General features: G+C 38.1%; 1 protein-coding gene across 2 annotated transcripts in view; it reads left to right on the top strand.

The window, feature by feature from the left end:
• LOC116903185 (killer cell lectin-like receptor 5) overlaps positions 1–14,013 on the top strand; it is a 22,332-nt gene extending 8,319 nt beyond the window's left edge. The window contains exons 6-7 of one of the 2 annotated variants that reach the window (XM_032905558.1): positions 3,616–3,719; positions 13,418–14,013. In XM_032905558.1, coding sequence (XP_032761449.1) covers positions 3,616–3,719; positions 13,418–13,592 — 279 coding nt within the window. In that variant the 3' untranslated portion in view covers positions 13,593–14,013. The remainder of the gene's footprint in view (positions 1–3,615; positions 3,720–13,417) is intronic. The other variant, XM_032905557.1, reaches the window with a different exon arrangement.
• Positions 14,014–14,437: the final 424 nt, after the last annotated feature.

Here is a 14,437-nt window from a genome sequence, read left to right as displayed (position 1 = left end):
CAATGAATAAGGGATTTCAACATTTATATAAGTGCTTCTTGGCTATTTGAGATTCATTTTTTAGAATTCTCTGTTTTCATCAGACATAGAAAATACAATAGAAGAAATTAATACATCAGTCAAATGAAATGTTAAATCTAAAAAATTCTTTACACAACCCATCCATGAAATCTGTTATTCCATGAAGAGTCCTAAGCTCAGAATAATAGAAACAAAACCCAAAGTTTCCCACATCCAAGTCGAGAATATTTCAGGACAGTCAAAATATGAAATTTTTCCAAACCAAAGAAACATTCACCTCTACAAAGAGAAGCCTATAAACATAGAAGATGCTTTTAGAACAGAAATTAGACCAAGATAGAAAAGAAAACACTCTCACAGTATATTGATCAAAACACAAATATTTCACAGAAAGAAAGACTATTAAATGCTCCAAGTGAAATTAGGCAGGTAACAGTGGAAGGCAGAATAATTAGAATTACCTATGACTTCAGATATGATATGTGGAAATCTCTAAAACACCACAGATGCCAACCTTGAAAACAATACCCAGTAAAATTCTGAATCACCATAGATGGAGAAAACAAGATATAAACACACAACACACACACACACAAATACACACACACACTAACTCCCTCAACATAATTACATTTAGACCTACCCACAATTTAAAAAATAAAATCAGTTCCTTAATTAAATATTATGCCACTCCAATGTCACATGTAAGACACCCTAAATGATGCCTAGTATCTCTCCTTCATCAGTTCTGCCACTTCTGCATCTGAAGTATGGGAAGCATTTGTGTAGCATGCAGAGTCATGCACATTTTTTCACACAGTACTATTTGTCGTTATGAAATTTCTTTGAAAACAGGCTATTACTTTCCATACAAACACCTCCAATGTGTTTCTCTACTATTCAGGAATGGAATTTGAATAATGTCATAGGTCATCAGAATTCATTCAATGATCAATGGGTTTTTTTGGGGGGAGGGTTATAGAAGGTGATGCATCCAACTTCTAAATGGACATGAGTAAAAAACTCACAGGTGTTATCCTATTTCAGAGTAAAAGTGAATGATTTCACTCTAAGGTTAAAAACAAGATAGACTGCTCATTCTGTTCATTTATATTCAGTGTTGTACTAGAGAGTTTAGCTATAACAAGTAGGCAAGAAAAAGAAATAATTAAGACTATATTGGAAAAGAGAAGTTAATGTATTTCTATTTACAGTTGACATTTCTTAGATTGAAAATCCAATGGAAGCCTCATTAAATTATTAAGCTAACACATGAGTTTAGTTGAGCATTTAGAAAAGAAGATCAGTATAAAGAGCATGTTATAATATATATGGACAATCAGGCAATGAAATTAGGAAATTATTAAGAAAACAAGTCTATTTATAATATCCTCAAAAATCAGAAAACATCAATAAATTTAACAAAAGAATGCAAGATTTATACAAAATTGTATAAATGTAGATAACTGGAAAAAATTCATATGCCTACATTGTAAGATTTTATATTAGTAATAGGTGATACTCACTAAATTAATACAGAGAATTAATATAATCCATAAGTATGTGTTTTGAATAAATTGACAAAAATTGAACAACTGATGTCATGTTTTAGGTCCTTGCATCTTCTGTGCTCTGTTTTTGAATGGTTAGGGGAAAGAGTGGAAGTTTCAGCATGGTAATTTTATTATACTGGCCTAGAGTTAACTCACTGTATTTTCAGTCACATTCCTTTGGCTAGAACACAGTCATTCAGCCACATCCAGCTACCTTCAAGGTAGAAAAAGAAAACAAGTTTGCTGAACAAGTAGCCAGTCTCTGTTCCCCAAGGTAACCAAGCATAAGGAGGAGAGTTGGAGACTACAAGCACAGATTAAGGGAGCATGTAATTTGTGGTCAGTCTGAGAGAGGACTTGGTTCTTTTCTTCCATTGTTAATGGTAAAGCATTACCAGATTGGATGCACTGCAAGCAGCACATTCCTGCTGTTGAATGAGCTGAGTCTCCATCAGTAAATCCTGAGGGATAGAAATAAAAATGAGGGTAAAGTGTAACACATTAGCTTCTTCCTTGTAGAAATGCAGCCCTCCTGCCCATATTGACATTCAAAGGGTTTGGGACATGCATGTGGGAAATAAACTGCTATTTTTCCACAGTTCTTTTTCCTTTTGGTTACCATTATTTAATTATTTTTTTTACAGTCCATTAGTCATTATACACTCTGGGTCCTCCCTCCACAGTTTCTCACTGCATTTCTTCTCCCTTTGTTTCAAAAAAGAGTCTGCCACCCCTCTCTTGCCAGACCAGCCCTACTCCTTGGGTCTCAAGTCTCTTGGTGGTTTGGTGCATCTTCTGGAACTGAGGACAGACCAGGAAGTCCTCTGATGTATATTTGTCTGGGGCCTTTTACGAGGTCCTATATGCTGTGAGGTTGGCAGATATTTATCTGGGAGATCTAAGGGGTTCTGGTTAAGTGAGACACCTGGTCAGCTATGTGGATATTCTCCTCCTCAGCTTCTTCCACACATTCCCTTATTCAACCACAGGGGTCCTAGACTTCAATTAAATGATTGGTGTAAGTGTCTCCATCTGTCTCTGCCTGCTAATGGTTCAGGCCTCTTTGAGGACAGCCATGCTAGACAATTGTCTGTATGCAAACCATAGCATCAGTAATAATGTTAGGCCTTGGAGCCTTTCCAAGAGGTGGATCCAATTTTGGGCCTGTCACTGCACTGCCTTTCTCTCAGTCTCTTCTCCATTTTGTTTCTAAAGTTCATTTAGAGGGGAATAATTCTGGGTCCGAGTGTTTTACTGTGGGATGGCAACCCCATCCCTCTATTGATGTCCTCCTGTATTTCTACTGGACATGGACTCTATGAGTTCTCATTCCCCACTCTTGGGCATTTCATCTAAGGTCCATCCCTTTGAGGCCTCAGAGTCTCCAACCTCTCAGGTCTATAGTACTTTCTAGAGGGCTCCCCCACCTTCCACCCCAGAGGTTGCACACTTTCATTCATTCTGCTACCCCATACCTGACCATATTCCTGTATCCTCTCCCCTTACCTAGTCTGACTGAGGTCACTTCCTACATCTGCCTGCAGAGATTACTTTCCTAACTCTCCCAAGTGGAATTGAACCAGCCTCACTTGTGCCCTTCTTTTTGTCCACCTTCTTGAGGACTGTGGATTGTATCGTGGGTACTCTGTACTTTTTGTTTTAATCAAATATGCACTTATTTTGAATACATGCTATGTGATTTTTGTTTTTTACTGGGCCTTAGGCAGGAAGATAGTGAGTTCAAGCACAGGTTTGTATTCATAGTGAGACTTGGTCTACAAATCACAGTCACAAATCATGTCATGAACCCAGTATCACAGAACAACTGAAGTTTCTATTTTGAATAGCAAATTGAACTGACATAGTTTTGATATGAATGCACTACTACTAGGAAGTCGGTTTAGAAAATGAACATGGTGGGACTAAGCACTGGGAAGACAGGACAGCAGAGGATGACAAAGGAATGCTGGGAAATTTTACTTGCTCTTCTCTCATCAAACAGACAGAAATTTCATCATGAGGTGTGTTGTTTCCTTTACAGAAGTTCCTTCAGGACCACATTATTCGAGACAGTTACTGGATTGGATTGTCATATAATAATATAAAAAAGGAATGGTCATGGATTGACAACAGCCCATTGAATTGGTGAGTTTCTGAACCCTTCAGACTCTAACAGTGGTATGGGAATTGGGAGATTGTTTATAAATGCTTTTCTCTCATTTACCTTGACTTTCCTCATTTTCTATGGAGCTCATGGGGAAAGGCAAGCTGCATAAGGAAGTGTATGAGTCAGTGTTTGACAGGTAAGTTTTGTTTTCAAGGTACTGACCAATGATGCTTAATATATCTCAGGATTGTGTCTTCTAAGATGCACAAGGCAATAGCAATTCAGTAACTTGAGATGCTATGAAGTGACTGAATGATCATGAGAGATACATTGAATGTGAGTCTCTCACACATTTCTTGACATTTTTACTGTTGTTTGCTTATATAATTTTTGGTTCCTTATAAATATAAGAACATGTTCATATATGCTTACATATGGATGCCTACCTCCCATTTGAAGATGTTGTTTCACATTTTTAATGTATAATCTGGTAGAAAACAGTTTACTGCTTAATTTATTAATATTATATATTTTTCTTGAGTATTTTACATACTACAAATAATATATCAATATATCAACCTCTATTCAAACTAAAAACTCTAACATGTGTCTGACTATCTCATGCCTTCATTATTAACTGTACATAGGTGCATGATTGTAACTCAGCTACTAAAACTATGAAAGTCATCAGGGCTACAAGCTTAATAAATAATTGAATCTCCTTTTCTGAAACTGTCAACTAAGAATAATAATTTAATAAGAAGAAATAATCTTTGCAGAAATTTTATTTTGTCCAGTAGGCAGCATTTCAGAGAGCTTTTTTCCTTCTCTGGTTCTTACTTTCTTTCTATGTCTCCTTCCCTGCTATTCCCTGATTCTTGGTAGTGGTGTGGAGGGGAAGAAGTTGATGTAGATGTCTCTTAAGGGATGATCACTTAAGAACTTCTTCCAAGAACTTTGACCAATTCTGCCTCTCTGCATGCATTATGGCCCAGACAGTCAGATAAATCAATGAGAATTGAAAACTCAGCAATGAACACACATATATGGTCACTTGATCCTTAACAAAGGAGTTAAAACCATCCAGCATTTGCATCAAATGGTTCTGGCTCAATGGGAGGTCAGCATGTAGAAGAATGCAAAGCAATTCTTTCTTACCTCCTTGTACAGAGCTCAAGTAGAAGTCGAATGAGGACTTCCATATAAAACCAGACCCAGTAAAACATAAAGAAGAGTAAGTGGAAAGGAGATTCAAACACATGGGCACAGTGGAAATTTTCCTTAACAGAACACAAATGTCTCTCAAAGATCAACAATCAACAAATAGGACCTCATAAAACTACTAAGCTTCTCTAAGGCAAAGGACATCACCAATAGGACAAAACAGCAACCAACAGATTGGGAAAAATCTTTACCAGTCCTTCAGTTGATGCAAGCTAATATACAATATATACAAAGAACTCAAGAAGGTAGACATCAGAGAATGTAAAGCACCAAAAATGTTCAACATCCTTAGTCATCAGGAAAATACAAATCAAAACAACCTTGGGATTCCACCTACACCACTCAGAATGACTAAGATCAAGGACTCAGGTTACAGCATTTGATGGTGAAGATGTGGAGAAAGAGGAACATGCCTCCATTGTTGTTGGGATTGTAAGCTGGTACAATCACTATGGAGATTAGTCTGGTGGTTCCTCAGAAAATTGGACATAGAAATGAGGACCCAGCCTATATAAATCCTATACATATACCCAAAAGATTCTCCAACATATAACTAGGACACATGCTGCACTATGTTCATAGGAACCTTATATAAAATAGACAGAAGCTGGGAAGAACCCAGATGACTCATAAAAGAGAAATTGACACAAAAAATGTAGTGTATCTACACAATGCAGTACTAATTAACTATTAAAAACAATGACTTCTTGAAATTGTTCTGCAAATGGATGAAATTTGAAAATATCATCCTGAGTAAGATAACCCTGTCACAGAAGAACAAATGGTATTGTAGGCAATCACTGATATATTAAATATTAGCATAAAAGCTCAGAATGCCCAAGATACATAAACACAGACCATATGAAGCTCAAGAAGTAGGTAGAGCAAAATGTAGATTCTTCAGTCCTATTTAGAGAGGAGGAAATACTCATAGAAAGTAGAGGGTGGGAGGGCTTGGGAGGAAGAGTGGAAGAGGAGGGGCAAATGGGGACTGGACCAGGTATGGGATGCGACAGGACTGAGAATTTAAACAGCGGTTTATAGTAATGGGGGATGGGACACTGGGGGTAGCCACCAGCAAGTCCTAGATGTCAGAAAAGCAAGAAGCTCCCAGGACCTAACTGGGATGAACTTAGCTGAAAAGCCTCCAAAATGGGAGGGAGAACCTGTAGAGACCATATCATATCAAGATGTTAGGCAAGGCCCCAAGTATGATGACACCTACTCATCTTCAAAATTTTCAACCCAGAATGACTCCTGTCAAAAGGAAATACAGGGACAAAATGTGGAGCAGAAACTGAAGGAAAGGCCATCCGGATGCTGATCCACCTGGGGATCCATCCCACATACAGACATCAAGCCAGAAACTCATATTGTGGAAGCAAAGAAATGCTTGCAGATAGGAGCCTATATGAATGTGTCCTGAGAGGCTCTGCCAGAGCCTTTCTGTTTAGATGAGGACGCTTGAAGCAAACCATCTTATTGTGTATAGGGATCCCACTGGAGAAGTTATACAAAGGACTGAAGGAGACAAAGGGTATTGCAACTCCAGAGGAAGAACAAGAAAGAACAACCAGAACCCCCAAGCTCCCAAGGTCTAAACCACCAACCAATGAGTATACATGGAGGGACCCATGGTTCCAACAGTATATGTAGCAAAGGATGGCATTGTCCTGTATCAATGGGAAGAGAGGCCCTTGGTCCTGTGAATATTAGATTCCCCAGTATAGGGGATTCCCTGGATGGTGAGGTGGAGGAGGGGTGTATGGGATAGGGGATTTCTGAGGTGAAAACAGAAAATGGGACAACATTTGAAATGTGACTACATAAAATATCCAATAAAAAAATAAGGTTATCATGGAGGTTGAGAGCAGGACAGGCCTAGGCTATAACTATAAATATTTTTATTTAAGATTGAAACTTATTTCTTTAATATATGTGTAAAATATACAAATATACATGTATACACACATTTTATATTTATCTGTATATCATAATATTAAGTATATTTTCTTAAATTTTTAAAATTATTTTATATATTTTCATTACAGTCATTGTCTCCCTCAGTACTCCCTCCCATAGTTCTCTATCCCTTCCTTCCTATTGCCTATGAGAGGGTGCTCCTCCCTCACCAGGTCTCCTCCTTCACTGGGGCCTCAAGGTTCTAAAGTATTAAGTGCACCTTTCCTGCTGAGGTCAGACAAGGCAGACTTATGCTAAATAGGTGCCAGGGCCTCAGATCAGCCTGTGCATGCTCCTCTTTGGTGGGTCAGTCTCGGAAGCTCCCTGGAGTGTTTAGTTGAGATTGCTGGTTTCTCATGGGATCCTTCTCCTTTCAGTTTCTTCAATCCTTCCCTATTACAACTACAGGGGTTCCTAACTTCAGTCCAATGTTTGGGAATTACTATCTGCTTCTGTCTTAGTCAGCTGCTGTTTGGTATTCTCAGAGCACAGAGAAGCCTGACTCCTGTTAGTAACCACATCATAGAATACTAGAGTCAAATGTTTCTTTCATCCCATGGGATGTATCCCATGTTGGCCTGGTCATTCTATTACCTTTTCTTCAGTATTGTCTCCATTTTTGTCTTGAATTCTTTTAGACAGGAACAATTCTGTGTCAAGAATTTTGTCTCTGGGTTAGTATTCTTGTCCCTATACTTGAGGCCCTGTTGATCTACTAGAGATAGACTCTTCAAATTCTCTTTCCCAAATGTTGGGCATTTTGGATAAGGAAACCCCCAATGAGTCATGACAGTATCTCACCTCCCAGGTCTCTGTACTTTCTAGAGGGTCCCTCCACCTCCCACTATTTGAGACTGCCCTTTTCCATTCATTCGTTTCGCCCTCTGACTTTCTTTCCTATCCCTTCCCACCATATCTGGTCCTCTTCCTATTTTTCCCTCACTGTCCCCTCTCCTATCCAGGTTTCTCCCTCCATCTACCTCCTGTGATTATTTCCTTTCCCCTTCTAAGTGGGATTCAAGCATCCTCACTTGAGTCTTCCTGCTTGTTAAACTTCTTAAGATCTGTGGGTTATATCATAGACATTCTGTACTTTTTGGCTAATTCCTACTTATCAGTGAGAATATACCATGCATGCCATTTTAGGTTGGAGTTACCTCACATAGAATGATAATTTCTACTTCCATTTGCTTGCAAAATTCATGATGTTCTCATTTTTAATTGCTGAATAGCATTCCATTTTGTAAAAATGCACCACATTTTCTGTATCCATTCCTTGACTGAGGGACATCTGGGTTGTTTCCAGCTTCTGGATATAACAAATAAGGCTTCTATGAACAAGTGGAACACATGTCCTTGTGGTATAGTCGGGCATCATTTGTTTATATGCCCAAGAGTGGTATAACTGATATAGATGTGTCTTCAGGTAGAATTGTTTCCAATTTTCTGAGGAACTGCCAAATTGATTTCCAGAGTGGTTTTAGCAATTTGCAATCCCACCACCAATGGAGGAGTGTTCCTCTTTCTACACACGTCCCAAGCATGTGTTGTCACATGACTTTTGATCTTGGACATTCTGATTGTTGTGACATAGAATGTCAGTATCTTTTTGAACTGCATTTCTCTGATGACTTTGAGTATTTCTTTCTTTTTATTGGATATTTTATTTACATTTCAAATGTTAGCCAATTTCCCAGAATTCTCTCCAGAAACCCTTTATTCTATCATCCCGCCCCCTGCTTCAGTGAGGGTGCTCCCTCACCCACCCACCCACTCCCTTCTATCTCCGTGGCCTGGCATTGCCCTTTACTGTGACATTGAGCCTTCACAAGAACAATGGCTTCTCCTCTCACTGATTCCCGAAGATGCCATCCTCTGCTACATATGCAGCTGGAGCCATGTGTGGCTCCATTTATACACTTTGGTTAGTGGTTTAGTCCATGGGAGCTCTGTGGGGTCTATCTGATTGGCAACTGACCATTTGTCAGAACAGTTGTAGCAAGCTCCAATATAGAATCTGTGACTTCACCAAACTTGGACTCTTGATTTACATTACAACACCAAACATTATTTCCTCATATAGTAAAAGTCTTAGTTCTAATAAGAAAGGGTCTATTTATGCTAAAACATATATTGCCTAACAGATTAGTATTGTAGCATGCAGGTTCAAATGCAAGATAGGACTATTCATATCTTTTCTCCCATGCAAACTGCAAAACAGTTATTAAACTTTTGAAAGTCAGCCCAGGGGAAGATATTTCCATATTGATTTGACATTGACTTCTCTAAGTGTTGATTTCTTTTTATTAATTCTTGCCTTCTATTCCTATTTGTTATGTTTGCTTCTTTTTTCCCAAACCTTCCAGGTGTATTTATAAATTGATGGTATGCAAAATTTAGCTTCTTTATGGAGGGACTTAGTGCTATGAACTTCCTCTAACACTTTTATTCCAGATTTTGAGGAGCTGTGGAAAGCTTAGTCTCAGACACAGTGGTACAAGTCTTTAATCCCAGGAGATAAAGGCAAGCAGATCTTGGAGTTCAAGGCCAGCCTGGGACAGAGGAATTTCTAGGTATAGAAAAGCTTAAATCCAGGCATGGGTATATACATCTTTAATCCCAGCATTCAGGAGGAAGAGTCATGCAGATCTCTGAATTCTTGTCAATCTACAGAACAAGTTTCAGTTGAGCCAATATTAGGCAGTGAGGGAGTTAGGAAACAGAAAGCTGATAAGTAAAGTGGTGGGACATCCTCCAGCCTTAGCAAGTAGTAGAACTTGGCAGCTTCAGCCATAGGAATCTTGCTCTATAGTAAAAAAATAAAAGGAACATTGAGTCAATTAATGCTTTTTAGCTCAACCTCAGAAATTAGGGATGGTTAAGAAAGATCAGCATTATTTTGGTGAAAAGTTCTGAGTTGTGTTTTCTGAGAGCACAAAGAGATAAGAAGAGATAAGGCTGTACCTCCTGCTGCCAATGGCCTTGATAAGGTTTAAGAATCACAAAAGTCACAGTGGTTTTGAAGATATGAAGGGGTCAAGGAAAACAAAAGAGGCTCAGCCCTGTGAGAGGCAAGGGAAGATCATTGGTAAAGGGGCAGCTCAGTTGAAGTTGATGTCTGAGTACAAAGGGGGTCATACAAATAAATTGAGGATTGGCACCATAAAGAGTGCCTATGAGAGGCTATCGGTGTGGCCTAGTTGCAGCAGAAGACCCCAGCATTTTGGATATTTCAGTATCATAGGATGACCACTAAAAACAGAGGGAGCAGTGGAGTGGAGTCAATCACATTCTAGAATGCTACATAGGGCAGAGCTGGAGAAGTAATCCAAGCCCATTGGTGGAACTCAGAAGATCATGAGTGCATACCAGATATTGGAACAAGGAGCTGTGAGCTGAAGAAAGGTATTAACAGGGAGAAAGGAGTTTGTTGTTGAGGTCCGAATTGAATCTTTTCCAGGACCTCTTGAATGAGACACATGGAGACAGTGACTGATTCAATAGCACGTGGAGTTTAATTTTGGCCTTTCCTGGTCCTCGCTTTTAAAGGGAGATGACCCAGAGCAGACTGTCAGAGAGCTGTATACCTTCCAATCAATTGTAGCAGAATTCAAACAATTGGTAATGAGGCAGGGTATTAATGATAGGGCAAAGTAACCTCCAATCTGACTTGTGATCAGTGGACCATTCTGGAATTTCCAAGGGGGACAGTTGGGAGTGTGGGGGAGGTCTGTTGGGAGTCACAGGTAGCCTTGTTTGACAGTTTGGTTTGCAGTTGGTCTGGGTACTAACTACTACTTGGAAGGGAAAGGTCTTTGTGCTTGGATGTTTGTGATGGACCTTTCCCACTGGCCTTAGATTAACCCCCAACTCAGGCTCTTTCATTCGCAGTCAACAAAGATGAAAAAGAGTCAGAGATCTGAAGAGTTCTTTGATATCAGACATGTAGTTGTAGAGTTTTGAGTTGCATAGCTGATTTCCTGTCTTGGTTTAGTCTATTATTTCCTCCATATGGAATTTTGAAATGTTATTATATATCCTGGGATGTTGGAGCTATTTCTTCAGCCATTTGTTTTTGATTTTATAGGAGAATACATTTAAATGATTGAATCTCAGAAAAGACTTTGAACTTTGGACATTTAACATTGTTGAGATTGCTATATACAGTAGGGACTATTGATGTTTGAATAATGCATTTTGCATTATGTTTAGGTTTGTCATAGTTTTGTATAATCCTATTGAAGTTGTGGAATGAAATATGGTGGTTTGACTATGCTTGTCCCAGTTAGTGGTAGTGTAAGAAATTATGGCTGTGTTGATGTCTTAGTGCCTGTGCTGGAGAAAGCATGTCCCTGTTGGCAGATGTTGAGACCCTTCTCCTAGTCATGTGGAAGCCAATCTTCTCCTGTCTGTCTAGGGATATAGATGTAAAATCTCATCTCCTTCTCTATTCCTCCATCTGTGTGGATGCTGCTATGCTCCTGCCTTGGTAATTGACTGAACCCCTGAAACTTAAGCAAGTTCCAATTAAGTGTCCCTTAAAGAGGTTCATTGTTCATGGTGTGTCTACACACCAATGAAACCCCAAGTATGACACCCAGCTCAAGGCAAAAATTCATAACATAATTTTGCCACATGACTGTGTTTCTGAAGTATTATAAAAGATTCTGGCATAGGGCCCATGATCTCTGCAATCATGGGTTTTTGATTTGATTAGAATTTAAAACATGACATTCCTCAAGTAAATGTTTTAAATCCAGTACAAAAGCAGTTAGTTATCCACTAACAATGATACCACTGGGCATATCTTGCTTAGCATGTATGTAGCTTGTTGTGGTAGGAGTAAAGCCATTGATATCTTTTCTCCTCCAATCAGACTGCAATGCACATTTGACCCTTTGATATGTAGTCAAAGGAAAATGTTTCCTGATTGATTTGACATTAAATCTTTATGTCTTTGTGTCACAGTGTGTTGTAGCTTCAGCAATAAGGTGTTACCACGTATTCATGGTAAAAAAGCAAGTGTAGAGGCAATAGCTGCTGTGTTGGTGACCTCTTTTCTCTTCATAACCAATATTTTCCTGGATGTATCCCCTGATGTGCACTTCAATATTCATTTAGTATCTTATAATTCTGTTGTTCAATTCTTCATGTATATTAGGGTTTTGAATGCAGAGTTTCTCTGTATAGTTCAGACTCTGCTGGACCTTCCTCAGTATACAAGGCTAACCTCACATTCAGAGATTTACCATACTTTGCCAACAAATGCTGGGATTAAATATGTCTATCACCACCACACACAGCTCTACATTGATCATTAAATAACATTTTTTCATAGAATATATTTTGTTCAGGTTTTCCAACCCCACAATTCTGAGATCCTCCCCAACTTTTTTATTAGATGTTTTATTTATTTACCTTTGAAATGTTATCCCCTTTCCTGGTTTCTCCTCTTGAAACCCCTTAATCCATTGTCCTTTCCCTGCTTTGATTGGCAGCCACACTCACTAATGCTTTGGAAATCTCACCTCTACTGAATCCTAGTCTATGTAGAAATCTGCATCATTCTCTTTCACAAATATATTCATTAAAATTTAAATTATTGGTTAATATTTGATGAGGTTCTTGTTCCAAAGCTAGTTTTGGCCTGCCTGGTTTGTAATCCTAGTCATTCTGAATTCCAAAATCTTATCACCTGGTAATTTACTCCCAAATGATGAGTTTGTAGGTATGTATCACCTCTTCTTTGTTCTATTTCCTATTCAACTTTTAAAATTATTTTTCACAGTAAGGTAGCTGTGGTACCAAATGTAGCAAACAGCACACATTGCGGTTGATTTGAATGCAGGGAAGTCACTCAGTCACCATGTTTCAAAGAAGACCTGTTAGTTCTGAGTTGGGGAAGTCAAAAGGAAAACAACAAAATTGTATTCACAAACCATTGTTTGTAATTGAATTAAACACCTCCTTTTTCTCTTTAAAAACAAGGCAAATAAGAATTCTACTAGATGCCACATACACATATTTCTTCTTTTCAATCTGTCATCATAGTACAAAATATCATGGAAAAATAACCTCAGTATTAAATTATCCCTTATTATTTCTGCAGTGCTGAAAAATAATCTTCCTTGTTGTACAAAATTAGTGGTAGGGAAAGGATAATTCATTGAGTCATGGTCAGACTGTTTCTATGTTAATTTTTACTGTTTATCTTTTTGTGTGGATTTATGTGCATGTGCATGCACAGATCACAACACCTGAGTAATTCATTGACAAATGAAAGGACTTAGGTCTTTTCTTTATTGTGCAGCATCTGAGGGCTAAAAACTGATGGACAGGTTTGGTGTCAATAGTCCTAAACCATTCAAGTTATTGTCCAAAGACACTATTTTAGGAATTTAGGGAAAATAAAAATATTTTAGTCATACACATGTAATTTATTCCATATACACTACATTTTTGTCAATAAAATTTGTTTCAAAAATAATGGCCTTCAATAATATAAATTTCAAATTTTAATAACTGACAACTATTTTTTTTTATTTTATAGTGATTTGGTGGCATGTAAACCACTACAAAAAACAGGATACTGTATATATTTCAGTATGACAGGTCTACATTATGATGACTGTGGTAAAAGACATCTCTGTATCTGTGAAAAGGGAATGGACAAAATCCCTGCCCCATTGTGCAGTGTGAAGGAAAGGTCACAGTCTGCTGCGTGAATAGAGAGATGAGTGCACAGGGAAGAAGTCTGTTGAAAATTGGCTCAACAGCAGACACAGTAATCCGTTCTGGCACATGAAGCAGCTTGCATGTGGAGAATGGACATCCTTTGCTCCAAGACCCTAACGATTCCCTCACATTGTCTCATGAATGACACAGGACCACATGGAGAACTCGATAAAGAATGAATGTATCAAATCGTCATTAGGATATTTCCATAGCCCATGGCTTGATAGCACAATTAATAACTAATCTGCAGTTGTGGGTTTTCATGTGTTGGTTTGTTACTCTTTGATATATTTTTTGGTGTAGAAAAAGTTAGCATTTTTAATAAACTTTTGAGATGAAGAACTGTGGAAGGGAGGTCTGATGGGGGTGATGTCTGGACTGTTAATAAATAAAATAATTTTGAAAACCTTATGTTTGCTGTAAAATATAATTTCAGATTTCAAGACTAGTTGCTATGACTAGTTCAAGACACTCAGAGGACCTTCTGCGTTCCACATGTGTTCTTAATTTCTCTTTTTCTCCTTCTGGTTCATTTGTTGGGCAGTTGTAAACACATAGGAACAATAAAATTTATTGAAGCCAATTAGGTATGGAAGCTCTGACTTATAAACATACTATATACATGAATGTGAGGGCAGCCTAGGCTACATGTAAATTCGAACATCATTTGTTCTAGAATGAGACTTTGTTTCATGAAGCCTAATGATGACAGTAATAATATTATACATTGTTTATGGTCAGTTTTTCTAGGGATAAGCATTTTTCCACAGTATAGTACTATAATGGTAATAACATGTCTATTATTGATCTGTTTGTATGTTCTAATCCATTATTT

The sequence above is a fragment of the Rattus rattus genome, chromosome 6 (assembly GCF_011064425.1).
Source record: "Rattus rattus isolate New Zealand chromosome 6, Rrattus_CSIRO_v1, whole genome shotgun sequence".
NCBI classification, from domain to species: domain Eukaryota; kingdom Metazoa; phylum Chordata; class Mammalia; order Rodentia; family Muridae; genus Rattus; species Rattus rattus.
This window is presented reverse-complemented; position numbering and strand designations above follow the sequence as displayed.